Raw genomic sequence first — 20,944 nt, forward strand, 5'->3', positions numbered from 1 at the left:
AGTGTAGAGTCACTGTAGTGTTGTAGCCAACACTTTCATGCACTTCTCACAGATGACTAAATTTACACTGTGCACTCTACAGTCAAACGGACTGGTAGAGTGGTATTGTTCAGTGTTACGTTAATTGACAGTTCAGTGGCAGTATGCCAGTAACAAGATCAGAGTGTTTATCATTATGCACACATTAAAACCTCCTGCATCATGCAATGTTAAAAATCTTGTCTCATGACGTAGAGATCTAGATGAAGATTGTGTAAAAATGGCATTAATCACGTCATTTAGTTTCCTTGAATTCTGTATGAAACAGGAGGAGCCAAATGCATTCTACGTTATAACATTTACATTGTTGAACAATACTTTACATCTGATTTTATGATTGTACTGTACTTCTGGCATCCAGTCAATACCTGTGCTGAATTGAACAGGTCAGGAAAGGCAAAGGCTCTAAAAGTAACATTTTGTACATATTTTGTAATATGCCATCTGGACTCAACTGAGAACTAGAAAAGCACTTGGAGAGTATAGACCTCTGCCAATGGCCTGTGCAGCTTCTTTCCACCCATACAATTGTACATACATGCTGATAATCGCCCTATTTGCGATTGATAAAGAAGCCTTTCTATTCAGGAGCAATTATCTGTTGCTTGTATCATCACACAGTAAAATTTTCCTGTAAGTTTATCCAAAACTCTTCACAACTTTTCAAGTTATTTTACAAACAGACAAACATACACTGTACACAGCAAGAAAAACATAATCTCCTTGGTGGAGGTAACAAGAATTATAGACATACAGTGTATGTACAGTCTTGTACATTTATACATGTACTGTACAAAGTGAATATTCCAAACACTTTGAATATTCTGACCTTTTCTGAAATTCACTGTGGGAGTGAGTACAATGGATCTCTTGCTGTATGGGTACCGGTATTTGATAAGACTGGTGCTGTCCCTCTATAACTACAATTGTAGTTTGTAATCATCTCTACAGCTCTTAAACAACTGTTGTACACTGTAGAATCTTAAACACACACACAAACACACACACACACACACAATATGGAGGTTATGGAGGTTATAACTTTTAGAACTTTATACTGCATTTCTTTTCTTTTTTTTTCTCCTTGAAAAGAAAGCAATCTAAGTCATTCATACACTCCATTATCTAGTTGATTTAGTCTGGCATGCATGAAAGGGTTTTACGTGGACAATGTAGTTTTAGTTTCAGCCGGAAATGTACAATGTACAATGGACATTGTAGCTTTGGATGAGTAATGGTTCCATTTTTCAGTGACTCATAGATTCAAATAATAATTGTTGATGTGTTAAAACAGTATGGCATGCTTAGTTTCTCTGTTACAACATATTAAACAATTTGTTTTAGGGTTTGGAAAAGAGTGTTTTTACCTTGCAAAGTTTGGAAAACTTCTCGCTTGAGTTTCACTTCTCAGTCTGTCACATTCACATGACCATACATCACTTTCCGAGGCCCAGGTGTGTGTGTACAATATGTGTGTGTGTGTATGGGGGGGGGGGGGATTAATCTGTTTTCAATGACTTTTCATCTACTGTATAATGTACAATCTAATGGTTGCATTATTTTCATAGTTGTTCAGTTCTCTTTTAAAGTTTGAGTTTTTGTTTTTTTCATCATTCATATTTTCTTTTTTAATGTGTCATTGTGTGATAAACTTCTCTTTAATACTGTAGCATGTGGGGGCGGGAGGTTAATGCTATTTAATACATTCAGATAGGCAAAGTTATACAAGGAAGTTGGCATTGAATATACAGGACAAATATTTCAGACCAAATTATATTCCGTATTCTTTCTCATATCATTATCAAAAATTGTAACAGAGCCTTACAAAAACCTGTCTTCATCCTTAGTAGGCCTAGTGCATTTTAAGATGTACCAGCATGAGATTTTTTTAAATTTTTTTATTGATCAATCTGTTTTCTGTTTGTGAATTACTCATCTCCTCCATTGTAGGTGTATCCACTGTAGGCCTACAGTTGTACATGTGCAGACAGGGCTGCACACTAAACCATTTTTTCTACTGGTCTGACCTATCCCTGTCGGACCATTAGATACACAGTTTTCCCTTTTTTGCTGGTCTGAACCTAAACTTACTGGGCTTTTAAATTCATGAAATGATGTACAAACTACCAAGGGCATTTTTTTTTTTCATTCAATTGCAATCAAGAATTCACTGGTCCTTATCTTTTTTTTTATTCAAATGTTATTTTTTGACTAGCCCCAACAACATTGCTGCAAGGGTTGTAGGAGGGTGAATTACTCCACATCCATTTTTATAACTGGTAAACTCATCAGACAACTAGATGATCATGTGACCGTTCCCTGACAACATTTGGTTCTGTTTTATGCACCTTGCAGTTGCTGAAAGTGGCCGGTACTGAGGACTTGTATGAAAGAAATATTCCCCTCCCCCCCCCCTTAAAAAAAAAAAAGAAAAGAAAGAAAGAAAGAACAACTTCTTTTTTTTTAACACCGTTATTTCCATTATGTACATGTAGGCTTCCTACACCATTAAGAAGGTATGAAGACAGTTGATTCAAGAGAGCTGCTGTAGTACGGTTCCTGGTCCCTGCTTCATGCCTGTGACTGACTGTTTGTGCATGGGTGAAATTTGGAAGGAAGATTGGGGTTTGGGAATTCATATATACAATTTGTATATTGGGTTTTTGTGAGAGTTTTTCAGTAGGCCAGACTCTTCTCCAACGATTAATCCAGAGTCTCTTTACAGTGCTTTTATAGCACGCATGAGTGGTGAAACAGGTGTGGGTCGAAATGTGTGCCAGGTGTTTGCTCATTGGGCAATAAAGGAAGGAAAAAGAAGAAAGAAAGACAGAGAAAAGAGGAGGGATAGAGGGGGAGACCCTTTTTCCTGTGAAATGCCAGTGAGGAGGCATGCATGGGAATGGGGCCTTTTGTTCCCTGAAGTGAATATGGAAAGATTGGGGGGGGGGGGGGGGGTAATCTGCTCAGCTGCCCCCATATAATAAGGCGTAAGGGTCCACTTCACAATGCAACAAGTGAAGTGGCCAGGACATGCTGTTGCCTTTCAGAATTAAGGCTTTTTGGAGAGCCTCCCTACATATGGAGCAATGAGAGAGAAGAAAGAAGAAAGGTTGATTGAGTGTAATCATCTCTTGTAGTAAAGTAGATGAAGGTAAAGATTATACACAGCATGTGATCCACAGGTAATTAGGCAGGAGTGCGAAGTTGGACATGATGTGCATGAGCTGAGCTGCAGTTGGTGCTCATTAAAACAGTGGTTACAGTGACAGTACTTGTAGGCCTAATAGGATAAAATGTACACAAGTATGCAACATACTGTTCTAGTGGTGTTGTGTGCAAATGATTGTGTAGGGTTATTTGTGTGTATTAAGGGCATCCACCACAGTGCTTCTTTATGGCCTTGCTTTTAGTTTCTTTCCTTAATAGGTTTACTACTATACACTATTCCGTAAAGAACATGTTACATGTGGTCCTGCATTTTGTAGGTTTTGCAACCAAAGCACTGCTGGCTTTGAGAGTGTGGTGTTCTGGTAGTTGCCGCAGGAAACAGAATTGAGCACAATATTTGTGTGCTGTGCTGTGTGGAATTCAGACAAGGGGTGCAGTAGTCATCCATGGCCTTGGACAGCTCACCCCATGACACTTCAGGGTAAAAAAAAAAAATCACATTGCAGGCCATAGAATAAGAAACACAAGAGCACAACAGGGTGAGAGTACGAGTGTACATTGATATGTGCAAATTTGTACAATACAGCACTCACTGTGGTACTGTATTTTAATGTATAATTATTGCATTATTATAGACATTTGATAACACAGGGCTGCACACTGACCCATTTTTTTTTTCTACTTGTCCGACCTGTCTGTTGGACCAGTACACTGTAGGCCTACCCAGTTTTTCCATTAACATACTTTTCCATTCCTGAAAAAGTTGCTGGTCCGACAGTGATTTTTACTGGTCAGGGACTGTGTGCATCATTGAATAACACAATTTATGTGCACTGTACATTCAGTCTCTGTATAATGGTGACTTTTTCTTCTTTAGATATTAAAGGACAAGTCCACCTTCATAAACATAAGGATTGAGAGAATGTAGCAATATTAGTAGAACACATCATTGAAAGTTTGAGGAAAATCGGACAATCCGTTCAAAAGTTATGAATTTTTGAAGTTTTTGTGCAGTAACCGCTGGATGAGAAGACTACGGCAGTGTATGAATAACTTAGATGTCACATGCGTACAACAATATAAGGAAAATATAAAGAGATTTTCACAAAATTTCATCTTTTGAAAAAAGTACACATTCCCTTGACTCGTCACCCGACATACAACTGTATGTTATGGGAAATATTATTCCCCCTGCCCTTAGAAAGAGGCAAGTCAAGTGCTCTTTTATTATGCGAAAAAAGTGAAAATATGTTAAATTTTCTTTACATTTTCTTTATACTGTTGTACGCATATGACTCATAAGCTATAGTAGTCTCCTCATACAGCGGTTCCAACACAAAAATTTGAAAAATTCATAACTTTTGCATCGATTGTCCAATTTTCCTCAAACTTTCACTGATGTGTTCTACTAATATTGCTGCATTCTCTCAATCCTTATGTTTATGAAGGTGAACTTGTCCTTTTAAAAGTTCCTGATGGAGGATGAATAGTGACAACTATTAAAATTGAGTTGATTTGATTATTAAAATGGTAATTTGGACAAAAAGGTTTTCCTTTTCCCACTTTTACCTACAATTTTGTACTGTGTAGGCACTACTCCATTTATAAATAAAAATTGTAGAACATACAGTAGCTGTAGTACCGTAGTGTATAAAGTTTGTACACTGGAAAATTGCAGTTGTGTACGATAGGTGTACTATCTGTGTGTGTGTTTGGGGAATGGGAAATCTACATTGTAAAGGGCCTACATGTACAAGGTATCCCATGCCAGGACCGTAGGCACATGCAGTTCAGGCTTTAATTACTGTATTTGTAGTTACAATACAAAAAACAGGTGGACATACTTGTATGTACAGACTGTACACATGGTAGGGCCTACGTACATGTACATGCAATCAATGTCTGCTGTGGAAGCGTATAGAGACCTGTCATGCAGGTTTTACTCGGTACACAAAGGGATATTAAAATCAACTGTGCAGCCTTGATTGCCATGCTGCAGTGGAGGGATCCAACTCCAAGAGAGCAACAAAGGTGCTCCAGAGTTTTTTTCTGCAGCGTGCGGGGTGTCTGGGTGCCACAGCCGTGCACGTGCCCCACCAGACCCATAGGCTAGCAACACTGACTATGCGATGTGGAGGTATGCCTTTGTGTGTGATGTCAGATTTGGGGGGTTGAAGGGAGAGTGGTCTGACCCCTATTCCTGGAGGTTGACCCATGCAGGCGGCCAAGCAGAGGGGCCAGACAATGGAAAGAGTCCGCCCCAGGGTAAAACCCTACACCTCCCAGGCTTGACACACACACACATACACACTGACCCCAGATTCAACCCTTCCCAGAATGCCAGGGCACTTGACACTTGCCTTCTGAGTTGGGTCCAGGTGCAAAATAATGTAGTCTTTGAAAGAGAGACAGAAAAAAGGGGAAGTGGGAAAGAGGGAGATGGAGATACAGAGAGAAAGAAAAGAACAACTAAACAAGCACACAAAGTGTTCTTAGTGACTATCTTTTTATGATTTTTTAATGCAATTTCATATTATGAAATTTGAATACTAGTAGTAGAATTGAAGCCAGCCATAATAAAGTGTATTATAGGGGACCTATTTGTAAAGGATGTAGTATATTGAGTATGTTCAAAGAAGGAAATTTCATGTTATAATGTACAGTGTAAATCCTACTGAAGTAGACAGTGCTTCTGAAATAAGTTGTAGGCCTACCTATCTATGATGTCTCTTGCATCACATGTCATACAAAATGTATTAAAGCATAAGGATCTGCTCTGCATTTCTTGATCACATGCTTTGCCTGCATAGGCCTACATTGTGTGTATGTCATTCAATACTTCTTTCACACAGGGCAACATGTACACTATGTGCAGGTAAAAAGTGGCCGTGTAGTAAAGTTTTGATGATGGCCCTAAAACTGTAATGCCCATTTTAGAGGCAACCATCATTAATGTATACCATCATTATTGCGTATGTATATTGTGCAAATTGTAGTTTTACAATACAATGTGGTGCACAAATAGTGTGCATAATATACAGTGTACATCACCATGGTAATCAATGTGCTTTTACAGTGAATATTTGAGGAAGCCATGTCTTGCTCCTTTAAGTTAGTAAGGTGATCGTGTGGAAAAGGCAGTACGTACAAACAAATCACTGTCACATTCATCAACTGTATTACAGTATACAGGGTGTATACTGTAGGCCTACAATATACGATTGATAGTGTATTGTATCTTTTTGAAAGGTGCCGTAGTGTGTGTCTTTTCTGCAAGTCTTTCTGTTTATTTCAATTTTATTTGTTCATACATGTACATGTACCATGCTTGCCATCACTTGAGCACTACCAATATAATGAAGACTATTCTCTGATTTTCTAGTAGTGGAAATATGATTCTTTACGGAAGCAGCTTGATGACTTAAATGGTTATGATTCAATTAAATTCTGCCTTCTTTTTTCCTTTTTTTTTCAGTAACTCAGTACTACATTGTGGTTGTATGATCAATTTTGTGTGAAGTACAAGTGTACTACAACTGTCCTGGTGGGTTAGAGAGCACTGTTGGATGATACTGCCAATCACAGTTAGCATGATGAGGTACGAAGCTTGCCGAAGTTGAGCTGTCATCAAGAGTATTAAAAGCGCGTAGGTGTTCCTACAATGTAGGTCACATTGCCTTAGTTGTCTTCTCTGCGCGTTACGCAGTCTGTAGTGATACCAGGAAGCGTGCTTACAAACCATGTGCTTCTTCGTACACTGTATGACATCACAAAAGAAGTTTGCCAAAGCTGCCATCCCCCTCAGCTGAATCATGAGCCGAACTGTGATCGGACCACTGACTACAATGGATCGGACTTCTTCGGACTCGGGGGGAAATGGGCCAAAGCGTAAGCGCTATTAAAGAGGAGTTGATAGCGTACAATGTACATGTAGGTCTCTACAGGAAACTTGCGCCGTGCGCCCGCGTACGCATTTGACTATAAACCACCGGGACCATGTACCTTTAAAAGTTAATAGTTCATTCACGCGCATTTGCTCGGAAATCTTTATTAGAGATCCAATGCTTGTTTGTGTAGACATGTACACTACAGATTGTACTGTAGAGTATGTACTTTTTATAGTCAGAAACAGCTGTCTGCTGCTATTGTACAGTCCTACTGGTCATCCTTCACAGCATACTGTGTACACTGTACAAACTGTATCTGTACGTGTACCGTTGGTACTCAGCAGTACAAGGCTAACATTTCCATTGGATCCCATGCCCAGAAAGTGTTCGTTTTTATGTACGTGTACAGTACATGGCTGCCTGCTGAGAGATCATAGGCTCTTTTATTGCACAATAAATTGTACAGTTGGGTGCATAGGAACAATTACAACTGTGTGCACTTTACATGCACATGTACAATGTAGTTGATCTACTTTTTTACACAGCAAACATTGCATTGTACGTTACTGTCATTCTTTTGATACTGCAACAACAGCATACAATATTGTATGAAGGTGGAGGCTGGATGCAACAGGATGCCTACGGTACCAGTAGTAATGAGGAACATGACGTTAGAAATTTCTAGAAGGATTGGGGGAAAAAAAACTCGGAAGTCATGAGTGCAAATCACTGAGTACAGCTGTACATGTAGGTACATTGTAGGACTGTGTCTCAAGTTACAACTGTACATGTGTATGACTGCAGATACACGGTATACAGTGTACCGTGTTCTTTGCTGTGCATTTCTCCATAAATTGGCATTGCACCAAGAACAAGTTTGGAAATCGGATTAAATGGGATTTGTTGAGATTAAGCTGCTGCGTTCCAATTGGGCGTCACACACAACTGTACATACTGCATGTGTGCTGACTTTCAATAGCATGCTGCATCATACCATTTGTAATGAAGTTTTTAATACAGTACAATGTACACATTGTATAGTGTTGCTGATACAACTGTAGATCAAACATGTTGATCAAAAAAGGTGACAAGAAGAAGCATCTATTGTAGCTCTCTATCATTGCGGCCAATGCCTTTTGCTTCTCCTATCATACTTGTGTACAGTACAGCTGCAATGTAGAATTGTATGTGTGACATAAATCCAGAAAGATATATTATGCAAAAGTTGTGTAGTGTGAGTTTAAAAGGGGAATTGTATTTTAATAGGCATATGGTATACATTTGGGAAAATTATGTTTTTGACAGCTGTTTGGCTCAATCATGAATTTAATTCTATTTCTAGTGGCAGAATGCTGTGCGTGTGAATACTGTAATCTTCTTCGCGCATATCCTGTGGGCTGCAGGCTGCGAAGCCGTGTCGGCCATGATTAGGTTGCCTGAAAGTCAAGAGTCAAGAATCCAAGCAAACATGGGGAGTTTCGCAAAAAGCGTGGATCCACAAATGCCCCAGCGAGGGAATGAGTGTGACTGATAGCTCCCCATCTAAAAAGATCTAAAGATAGATTGATGCTTTCCGCCGAGTTCCTGTCTCCGAAATTTCTCAGTTTCCTACCCTCCACCAGGCTGGCGTTGGCAGGGCGATTTCCCCTCATTGCCGGGGTCTGACCTCTTAGTTGCTATTGAGCATTGCTACATTTAAAGGGAAAGGCTAGTAACTGATCAGTGGGAATCAGTGGAAATGCTGGGAGATGATTGTTCCAATCCTTATGGGATTCATTCAAGAGTTCATTGTATATCTATTGTTGTGTGAAAATGATTTGCTTCAGAACAGTCTCATATTCAAGTAATGTGCAGATTAATGCTCCGTCACTGACCAGGGACGCTAACCTGGAAGCATTAAACTGCACATTACTTGAATATGAGACCATTCTGAAGCAAATCATTTTCACACAACAATAGATATACAATGAACTCTTGAATGAATCCCATAAGGATTGGAACAATCATCTCCCAGCATTTCCACTGATTCCCACTGATCGGTTACTAGCCTTCCCCTTTAAGGGGGGGGGGGGGGACTTTAATCATTATGGCACAAATACATTGTAACTTGCAACCCTTTCTAGTCTCATGAGGACATAGAATGGAGCCTACAAAACCTGGTCCTATTCTACAAGTTGTAGATTTTTCGGGAAAGTGAATGTATGGACATTTAATACTGGTACATGGGTAAAAAACAGGTATCCAATCAAGGGGAATACATGTCTGATGAACTGTAGATTATAAAAGTCATTAGCATCAGAGTGTTTGTGGTATCAATGCCCTCAGCCATGATTGACCGACAGTAGATTCTTTCGTATCAAAGCCATTTTGAGAGCATTATAAATTCAATACAATCTTGTAGAAAATAGTTCAGTGTGCTGAGAGAATTTACTGTCAAAAGCTTGTACTTTCCTTTTTTTCGGGGGGGGGGGGGGGGGGGGAGGTAGCCTTTAAACAAGGCGACTCGCTCTGCGTGCCCCCGTATAGCGCGTTTACCCCACAAACCTGTTGGCCGGCGAGTGGAGCGAGCCGCCTTTATCCACTCGTTCAGGGATGTGTACTTTTGTCGTTGTTGTTGCTTTATATTCTTTGACAAATTTGCGTACAAATTTGACGCAGAAAATACACACGGCACCAAGGCAAGCCTCGTTAATATTAAGTAGAATAAGAATAGTTACTTAATATTAACGAGGCTTGCCTTGGTGCCGTGTGTATTTTCTGCGTCAAATTTGTACGCAAATTTGTCAAAGAATATAAAGCAACAACAACGACAAAAGTACACATCCCTGAACGAGTGGATAAAGGCGGCTCGCTCCACTCGCCGGCCAACAGGTTTGTGGGGTAAACGCGCTATACGGGGGCACGCAGAGCGAGTCGCCTTGTTTAAAGGCTAGGGGGGAGGTGGCATGATCGCCAGAACTTAATGAGATTTACAGTCTTTGAAACAATCATGGTTATTTTCTTTTCACAACATGAGAAGGAGAAATACGGGAGAGTGGTCCTCATGGCAGCGACTTCTGAGTGCAGTGAGTCAGAGGTAATGACGCTGTTTCCTTGCGAGTGCACATTATCTAAATGCCTCCCCATAAGTTGTCTGCAAGGAAGAGAGAGGGGGGCGTCACTGTACCAAGAACTACAAGTACAGTGGTGTACATTTCCAATTCCATGTCACACAAAGAGCTTTTAATACTACAGTTGCACATGTCTTCAAAAGTTATAATCGCTGGATGAAAGTACGAAGGCTAAGGCCAGTCCAGTTGGAATTTAATAGACACTAGGAATGAATTCATCACAGATATCTGACAAAATTGCAAGCCTCACTACAAACGTAGGCCAGCCGCCAGATCAAGCAATTTTTTCTCCACTCAGCAGACCCAGAATAAATACAAGCTACAAAAGTAGTCAAAACAGTGGATTTGATCAAACATAGTCATACATGTACATGTATTTTGTGCCTTCTTTGTCATCAAAGGGCTTTCCTTGCCTTCCGGAAAACATGCTGGGAAATGCCAAAGGTGGTGACTTCAATGCAAGGTGTATTCTGAGAATTGAGTGAATACAAATTTGAATACAACATTAACTTTATTGTAGCTGAAACACATTCCGGAAATGAATAGCTGATTGTCAAGTCCTGCATAAAATCTTATTGGCTGCATTGAAATACAGAGCTATCGAAATGAATTAATCTTCTTTAATTTTTCTCTACGTATTTTCTCCATCTTTATCATCTACAGTGTATTCCTGTGCATGAAATTTACAAGTCTTGTACTGTATGTATACATTGTACGTATACTATGCAGTACTGATTTTTACTATCATTTTGAGCTTTCAGAATACCATTCATGCATGTACAGTGTACAATGTACACACATTTGTACAGTGAAGTATTGTGGTATGTTCTTCCTAGCTTAAAGTCACAATGGACAACAATAAATTGTTAAAATTCAGAGTCAGAAATGTACATGACATACAGTATTACACATGAATTATGATAAAAACAGTTTGTAACTGTGACACAACATTACAATGTTATTATACATTGTATACTTTAATAGTATAGTTGCAACACTTTTACTTTTTTTTTCTTTCAGTGTTCAATTGCTGACAATCTACAGGCTTACAAGCTATCCTTTCCCAGTTGTGTATTCAACTTTTCTTGAAACTGTGAACTTTAACCTATTTAAGTTGAGTCCCAAGAATACTCAGGCTGGTGTCTATGGGAAATGCATATCATAGCAAAGTCAGTCTTTCTAATTCTATGTACAACAGGGTATTGTTTGACATTTAAACACACAAATTCCACCCCCCCCCCCCCCCCGGGAAAAAATACAGGCAATTTTACGTTCGAGAATCCCTTTCCTGATACCCAATACTAGGCGTACAACCAATAGTTTAGGGCAAGCAGGGACATTGGTCTGTACATCATACAATTTTACATTGTAGGACAATGTACTTGTGTACAAGTACACTCTCTAGCATGCTGAAGCAGAATGCTAGCTTACAATTGTATTTAACTGTGCTATGCTGCAGTGTATGTTGTCCAAGTGTTTATACACTGTTCCCCGTCAGACCTTGTCAATAGTAGAAGACAAGGCAGTCGCTGTCACATCGTGCAGCCGCCAAGCGACTCTCCGCAGAGGGATGCTTCTTATCAGATGTGTGAGTCACAAGGATGAAAAAGTGTTGGCACAAATTTAGCTCTCTCCCTCTAACCACAACTATTTTTTTTTTTTTCATCATCTTCCACAAAGATTTTGAGAGTGATAAGGACGGAGGGCCCTGATTAATAAATGCACAAAGAAAATTGGGAAGTTGCGATGTCATACTTCCACAATACAGTGTTATTGTTAATTTGTTTTTCAGATAATTTGCAGTGTCAGAGAATGATAAGCATTTATCTGTGGAATCACATACATTCATTATTTTATGATAGTGATCGGTATTTGTATGTTTTCTGAAGGAACAGAGTGGCGTTGCTTTCACATGAATTTACATCGATCTACAAGTACTGTACGTTGTACATGTACTGTAGAACACACAGTTTCAGCACCTACAAATGTACCGTTTAACATTTTTACCCATATCGTATGGTACATGTACATGTAAGTACAGTACATTGCTCAGTTCTACAAATCTTTAATAGCTGTTATGAAATTTATCTGTAATTTGGCTATTTGTATATTTTATACAGGTCTGTCTTGTGTAAACCCAGCACAAACTTGCATTAGAAGACATGTACAACAGTGTACAGTATAATACAGTCATGTGGTGCAAAGCAAGGCATACAAAAAGCTGTTGTTTTTTTTTCCGCTGACACAATTCACAATTCAGACAAGAGCCCCATGCACACTGTACAGCTGTAAAGCTTTGATACAAATAAATGTACCATCTATTATTGGTAAGCACCCATTCATATCAATTGCTCATCAGTCAGATTTGTTTTTGTTTTGTTTTTTGTTTTGTTTTGGGTTTTTTGCCCTCAGCAAATGGGCAAAATGGATTTGTAACATACACTGTACTATAAAAAGTATACCATGTTGAGCTGCATACCAGCTCAGCTCTTGAGAGCAGTCTGTGTTTCTTGAACCAACCAGATTAATAGAATTTGTCCATTTGAGACCTATGGGCCATTGGTCAAGTCAACAGTCAGAAGTGACTGTACTTTTAATAGACTGATCAGCTCCGCCACACTTTCTGTATGACCAAGTGACTTGTCTTTGTAGGCTATTTGCGCACATAGCTCTGTTTCTCTAGATCACACGGTTTGTTATTGACAATGCTGACACCACAGCTCTGAGTAGCAGCACATGGAGTATGTACATGTAAGCAGTCACCTCTGTAGACAGAGATACATACACTCGGACTAGATTTGAAGATTGCTGCTGGGTTTTTTTTTTTTTGTTTTTTTTTGTTTGTTTTTTTTTTTTTGTTTTTTTTTTAAACTTGCAATTATTTTATACGAAAAGAGTTAAAACCCTTAAGATTCATTTGACGTTCAGATCAAACCATCCAGCTGATAGTCACAAAACAATAAGACCAATGCAGTGCGTACTTGAGGAAAACAGATTGATTCAAAACAAGATAAGTTTATTTATATAAAGCGAAGAGCAGAGTCCATGTGGTGATTCCTATTGTGTTTGGCATTAGACCAAAGTTCGCTTTCATTGTCATTTTGGTGGCTGTTTGGGCGCACAAGTGTAAGAGTGCACGGATTGTTTACAGAGGCACAGGAATAGGGTTCATAGCCTAGAATTGATAGCTTTTGAAATTGAAGGGTACATAAGTTGTAGTATCTGTTTTGTTTACATGATGTATTTTTACCAGAGACTCCAACCCCAAGCACCTTCTGATCTGGAGATTCTCCCGCCTGAAACCCCAAGCAAACGGGAGACTCCAAGTTGATGTGTGCGAAGCGTCAAGTTCCTAGGGTTCTAGATGCTCTCTGGTGCTATCTAAGGCTTATTTTTGCAACATACGATAGCAATAAGTAAGAAATCCTTTCCAACGGGAGACATTGAGCCAGAGCGGGAGAAATTAAATCTCAAACGGGAGAACGGGAGATTTGGCAAAAATGGGTTTTCGGCGGGAGATCTCCCGTCGAAAACGGGAGAGTTGGAGTCTCTGTTTTACTGACATACAATGTAGATAGGTACAAGTAGCTTTGATCTCCATTTTCAAAATAATTTTTATTCATTTTCATATGTACGGGTACTCATGATTACTCACAGTAAAGTGTGGGGATTGTGTGCTTCATGAGCATTATGAAACTAACACTGGCTATACAGTAAGTACTGGATGTATGCTACATTTTCTTGAAAGGCAGTGCAGGCCCCTTATAGCCCAAGTTTCCATCACAAGATGTGAGCATATTTTGGCAAGCCCATTCATGTCTCCACTGGGACACTTTGCTCAGTTGTCAAAACAAGTTGTAAGGTATTATAACTGCACTTTGAATATATGACAGCATAAATATGCAAGTATGGGACTAAAGTCACTCTCGGTGCAGTATTATTATTACCAAAGATTCATTAGTAACCTATACCGAAGCAGGGTATTATGAAAGACATTTCACACATTTGCCGATATAAGTGTTGGAATTCATGGCAAAGAGAGCCTTCAAAATACATTATAGAGCCAAGTGTGCATTCATTTTACCTGCCCAATGTGAATTTCAGTTGCCCAGGCAAGCAGACAGTTGGGATGGTAGCCACCTGACTGAAATGTTGCAGGATGCTTGGTTTGTGCATAAAGTCAGGAAGGCAGCCGTGAAGTTGTTGCATCGTGGAGCAAACTGGGGGCGAGCTGCAGACTGCGGGACAAGTTGTAAATAGCTGGCTTCCTGTATGCTAAAGCCCTGACCAGAGTGGAAGGGGTCCATTTTTGTTGGGGGGGGGGGGGGGGGATGATGGCTTGGGAAGGTGCTTACTAGTTCAGAACTCAAAATAGAAAGTGGCATGAGCAATAGGGAGAGTCTGACCTGTCAGGAAAACGCGGGGTGACATTTCGTCAGTCGGAGGCGCGTTTGCGCGGGTGCCGGCTAGAGAGGGGGAGGTTTGTGCCATCTGTGCGTTTCAGATGGGCCGTCCATTCTTTGTAGAGTCAACAAGAAACTACAATGTACATTCTTATACTGATGTCTGGTCTATTGCCTGATTCATTCAATGCATTGTTGTGTTATGACTGACTGCTGAAGGGGGGGGGGGGAGATTATTCAAGATGTGGCCTACGCATGTCATGATATGAAGCACAGCTTGAAGCGTGGAGGAATATCTTGTTATGAATAGTGAAGTCCTGTATGAGATTCAGGTTTCTGAGCATGATTTTCTACCGCACTTACATAAGCCATAATATTATTGACATTTGATGCAAAGATTGAACTCATTTACTTGGTCATACACGTGTGTGCAGAAACTTTGCCCTTTTAATGGAAAAAAAAAAAGAAGAACATGTTATTGTTGTTAAATGTCATTTGTAAAAGTTTCAGGTTCAGACTTGTACACTACTGTGTGTAGCCAGGCAGGGTATTTAGATAACCTGTAAGTTTAGGGACGACACGTGCAAATGCCAGTCATTTCTACCAGTTGTGCTGTTGTACACAAACACTTTCTCGTCTGGGCTTTTTGCATACATACCATGTTTCAAGCTATTGTTCACAAGCACTTCTTCCTTTGGGCTTTGCGTACAACCAACACAATGTACATGTAGGTATTACGTACATGTTTCAAACTCCTTCAAGTTTTTTTTAACACCACATCTCATGATAGTCATCCAACTGATGGATTTTCTCCAGAGGGTTGGTTTTTATTATTGATAGTTGCCTAGCAACATCACACTACAAATTCACAGTTTACAAGGGATTTTTTTTTAGAATTATATTTTGATGTTTTTGCTTTGCCATGATGTGGGCTGATGATAGATTAAAGACTGCATGATAACATTTTAGATCACTTTAATAGTAGAAAGCCCAACACGTGTACAATGCACTGGTAATCAGTATCTGGTCATCTCTCTCCCTCCCTCTCTTTATATTCTTCTATCTCTCCTATCTGTATGCCCTTTATGCACACAGTGCCCCTATGGGCTTTAGATGTGTACATCATTAATTAATCCAGCAGGGTGTTCTATTTCGGGGGGGGGGGGGGGGGGGGGGGGGGGGGCACTCCATGGTTCTTGCCCCCACAGCTACAAGGAGGTGCAGATCAAGACTCTAGCCTTTGACAGGAAAGCACTATTCATAGCTCACAAAAGGGCAAGTACAACAATAGAGCAGTGAACAACAGGGGTAACAAAAGTGGGGGCCCCCTGGAGCAATATCTCTTGTAGGCTCACTCCCAGTCTTTTATTTTACACTAATACATACATGTACCAACATAGTTGTGTCTTTGTAATTATGGAGATTAACAGTCCTTCCTTGTGCCACATTCTTTTTTCTTCTGTAGATAATTCATCATCAATATCAAAAGAAGCATTAGTGTAGTTTCTCAATAGAATGTGTGAGACCATAGTTTGCCATTTTCTTTTTGTGAGAAAGTCTGGTGTTGAGGCTAGTAAAAGTGCTTTGTCAATGTGTGTGTACATTGTATTAAAGGTACTTCTGAAAGCATTGTTCTTTCGCTGTCCAAGGTCTGTACTTTCTAAAGTCTTGCCTTGCCATCATTGATTACCTGCTAAGCTTGTCATTAGCCACTGGCCTGTCATTGGCTTCCAAAGGCTCAACAAGTTGAACTGTAAGGGGAAAAAAAAAGTATTCATGAAGCTTTTTGAGAACATAAAGGGTTAAAGACATTTTCTCAGAGTCAGTATCCAATTTTCTGTAATTTCTTCTGTGAATGGATTTGTTACCTTGATTTATCTATAGTTCAAATTCACATGAATGAATTAATACATGGAAGTTAAAAAAAAATAACAAACTTACTATTCGGACCCCCCCCCCCCCCACTGATAATGAAACACAGTAGGCCTACAAGTTTGAGAATGAAAATCATTTCGTATGATTCAATACAGCATTCAAAGTTTGACAGCAATGTGAGTGCAGTTATAACCACTGTGATAGCATGTTCAAAGCAAGCAAAAGTTTGCACTCTGCTTCAAAAAGGGTAGGAAACTGAAAAAATTTTGGAAGCAGGAACTCGGCGGAAAGCTTCAATGCTTCAGGTTGTAGATTGTGTAGGCCTAAAGTCAATATCACTTTACATCAAAATGAAGCGAAAAGGATCAAGATTAGATTTATGTATGTGTAGGTCTGAGTAAACAAACCTGATAAGATTAATTCAAAATCTGTGCCGTCATGCTACAAGTGTACATGTGTAGTTGACAGGTGTTTCGACTGTGACTGGTGCAGCCATGTTGCAACTACACGTAGCTGTGCAGTGACAGGGCTGTGTATTGTTGTGTATTTAGCAAACAAATATCCCTTTCATGGAACAAACAACAAACAGAGCACTCAAGTATAAAACACAAACATGGTAAAAAAACAAACAACAAACGATATCATTTTAGAATTGTGTGTTTTTCAAACTCTTGTGGTTGGGAGATTCTAATTCTTTTTTATCTGACAGGCTATATTGGGGGTGTTATTTCAAGTCCATACCTCCAGTTTGAGGTTTGGGGTTTGTGACATGATGAGTGATATATACCCAATTTCCACAAATAGCCAGGACAAAGGTAGAACGCCTTCCCCTTTTGTTAAATCATTCCACATGATATCTTTATGCCTTTCACCAGAGGCATAATGATGTCATGTCAAAGAAGAACGATAGGCAAAGAACAGCAGTGTATTAAAGCATGAAATTTGAGTGGCAAACCACTTGTGCAGCGCGCACCAAGAAGTGAAAGTAATTGTATCATCTTCGACCACATTGTCTTTCTACCCCGAGACAGATATTTTTAGAGGTAATCTGTAAGACAGCTCGTCATATGGCTCGTTGACAGTCTCTCAGGTATCCCTGCTGTGACGTTGTTCACCGAAGACATGTTTATATAATTGTTTCTTTTGTTTTCCACGTAAAAGTGAGGTAAGGAGCGGGGATACATTCCTGTTTGTTACAAGGAGGGAGTCTACAATAATTATGTACTCTGACATTGAATTGTCAAATCATTTTGTGATCGGTACGGCTGCCAAGCATAAAGGCAGGATGAGAATGAAGAATGTGTTTTGTTTTAAATCAGAATGACTTTGAAGACATATCCCCTGTAAATAAAGTGTTATTTCTACCAAAAGGTGACATCAATGGTAATGATTGGTAATTGTGAACAGGTCTCTCATGATAACCTAAACCGCGTGTACACTCACTGCACATGCATTTTGCAAGATCTGACATTCTATCACGTAATGGTTAGTCTGGAGATAAAATGTCAACAGATCTGCGGTAGTGATGCACTCAATGTGAAAACATTCATTATTTTGATGTGACTAGTGATTCATAGTTGTTATGAAGATTGACATTGTACAATTGTGTATTACAATACACTGATGGGGATCATGACATATTTTTATAGCTTGTTATATTTTTCAAGATGCCAGTAGTGTTTCTTTTGGTACTGTTGACAGCTTTTGATTTTTTCTTTCTGCTTTCCAGGTATGTCCACTCTCAATAGGAACACAAACTTTGGCTCCCAGACCAGCGCCTTCTGTTCCTTCAAGAAGTTCCACATCGAACCCACAGCCACCCATTTGCGCCAGTCGGCGTCCAACAACAATGACGTGATAGTGACTACCAACCCCCAGACGGGGGTCTCCACCAGCACCCTCAGAACTGTTCCCCTGAGCGATTCCAACACTCAGGATGTGTACCTGGAGTCCTCCAAGAGCGGAGGTTCATCCTCGTCGCTGCGAAGGACTCAGAACGTGATTCAGGCCTCAACGGTGCGACTCTTGGACACGTATCAGAAGTGTGGGTTGAAGCGAAAGAGCAAAGAGCTGGACAACCATCACCATTACAGCACCCGGCAGGAGAGGCAAGATCGCTATGACAGACACGAGAGAAATGAAAGGCAAGACCGGAGTGACCACAAGGAGAGAACGGACCGGGGAGATAAGCACGAGAAGTCGCACGCGTCAAACCACTCCAGTAAAGCTACAACGAGCAATGCCAATACGGCAACGAACTCCAATAAGAATGCAAACACGTCCAAGAAGAGCTCGTCCGGCGGGGAGGGCGACTATCAGCTGGTACAACACGAAGTGCTGTGCTCCCTCACGAATAGCTATGAGGTGTTGGAGTTTCTCGGGCGGGGCACGTTTGGACAGGTCGTCAAGTGTTGGAAGCGAGGTACTAACGAGATAGTTGCCATCAAGATCCTTAAAAACCACCCATCCTACGCCCGCCAGGGTCAGATTGAGGTTAGCATCCTCGCGCGACTGAGCGCAGAGAACGCGGACGACTTCAATCTCGTCAGAGCCTATGAGTACTTCCAACACAAGAACCACACGTGCCTGGTCTTTGAACTCCTTGAGAAGAATCTTTACGATTTCCTAAAACAGAGTAAATTTCGCCCCCTCCCCTTGAAACACATCCGCCCCACCCTGCAGCAAGTGCTGGTGGCGCTGTTGAAGCTAAAGACGTTAGGTTTGATCCACGCGGACTTGAAGCCGGAGAACATAATGTTGGTTGATCCAGTCAGGCAGCCTTATCGGGTCAAGGTCATCGATTTTGGCTCGGCCAGTCACGTCTCCAAAGCTGTCTGCTCCACGTACCTCCAGTCACGATACTACAGGTAAGGCGCTTTCCCACATTGTCTCATAATGCTCCAGTGAAACCTTGCTTTCCTCACAATGAGTCATCAAGCTGTTGTTCAAAGCCGGAAGTTTTTCCTTTTGTGTCCCTTGTCATAGCTCTGGATGTGCCTTGAGTCTTGCCAATTTTTAGCAGCAGTTCACGGCTGAACATTAGTCAGACCAGACTCTAGAAAGTATTCTTGCCTAGTTTGGTGCAGGGTGGCTGCGAACATTTGTCTGATGGCTAAACAGCTGTCCTTTGTCAAACACTGTTGGGGCATGTAAACAGAAATACAGCTTGTCTAAACTGTGCTCGAGAGTGACAGCTCATTTACCACGTACCACAGTGTGTATCGAAACGTGAGATAGGATATGCATTATTGGCAGAGAGGCAGAAGGTACCTTTCACAAGGAAGTTAGAGAAAGTATAACAGTACCCCAGTTTATATGTTCGAATAGCAAAGATGACCCAGTGTACATATCATGCACAGTCCACCATTCTTGTGAAGCCGAAATTTTGAGAGTGTCTTCAGCACAGGGTGCCTACAATGTATCATGGTGCAAGTTATTAGCATGTTTTAATAATACTCTTGCGAGATGACTGGGAGTGGCAATGATAACTTGATCAATATTCAGTTTTCTTGCCTTATTTTCTGAAGGGTGTCGGAGTCAGTGCTTGTTTGATTGTTTGTTTTTTATATGGACTGTGAGTGTAAAAGTTCAGTATTTGGATTTTTTTTTTTGTGTGTGTGTGTGTGAGTAGAGTCATTACTGTAATTCATAATCATGAATACTTCTCACCGACAGCTTGGCGACGAATCCTCCTATTCACTTCTTTTTGTAGTCTATGCAATACAATATGATAACCTTCAGTTGAATGCATTAGTTGTTGCTATGTAGGGCAAGACTTAGCTAGTAGGGCTTCCTCTGATGAGGAGGAACAACAGAAAGTTTGCCCTAAAGGCATGCATAAAATTTGATAACGGTAATAAACCTGTCAGTTAAGTACAATTTGTATACCTGGCTAATGACAGGTCTACAAGTACCAAGATACAGCTGTAATGCTGCCAACAATCTGCTTGTCTGCTTGTATTACTATTAATAGGAAAACAAAAGTGATCCAATCCTATTCCTCCCCCTATTATTTATTCAGAAAACATCATCTGCCATGATTGGGCTGCAAATGACTTCCGTAAATGGGATTGAGTCATTTTCCTAAAAGAACTCATGACGAGAGTGTGTGGGTGTGTTTGATGCGGATGCGTGTCTGTGTTTGTGTCTGTGTGTCTGCGATACAAAGGGTCTGCACAGGCAGTAACCACCTCATTTGCATAGATGAGTGGAGCTCCCATACCCACCCCTCATTCACCAGCCCCCTCCTCCATCTCCCCCATCAATCACTTATTATACCATTTTATCTTTGCCCTCCACATACCTTGCCAGCAAGCTGGCAGGTAATTATCTCCAAGGGGGGCAACATGTGGCTAGTTGGATGGACAGCATCACCAAGGCATGACAACTACATGGTACACAAATGTAGCTCTGCCAGGGGCAAGCTCTTTAATAGGCACAAAAGTCCTCTCACAGCCCCCCC

The 20,944-nt window shown here is 40.5% G+C and overlaps 1 protein-coding gene across 1 annotated transcript in view; it reads left to right on the plus strand.

The window, feature by feature from the left end:
• Nucleotides 1-20,944, plus strand: part of LOC139726688 (homeodomain-interacting protein kinase 1-like) — a 72,268-nt gene that overhangs the window by 821 nt on the left and 50,503 nt on the right. The window contains exon 2 of the mRNA XM_071637674.1: nt 18,212-19,349. Coding sequence (XP_071493775.1) covers nt 18,212-19,349 — 1,138 coding nt within the window. The remainder of the gene's footprint in view (nt 1-18,211; nt 19,350-20,944) is intronic.

The sequence above is a fragment of the Diadema antillarum genome, unplaced genomic scaffold (genome assembly GCF_040938485.1).
Source record: "Diadema antillarum isolate AM-2024a unplaced genomic scaffold, OU_Dant_1.0 seq00000096_RagTag, whole genome shotgun sequence".
In the NCBI taxonomy this organism is placed as follows: domain Eukaryota; kingdom Metazoa; phylum Echinodermata; class Echinoidea; order Diadematoida; family Diadematidae; genus Diadema; species Diadema antillarum.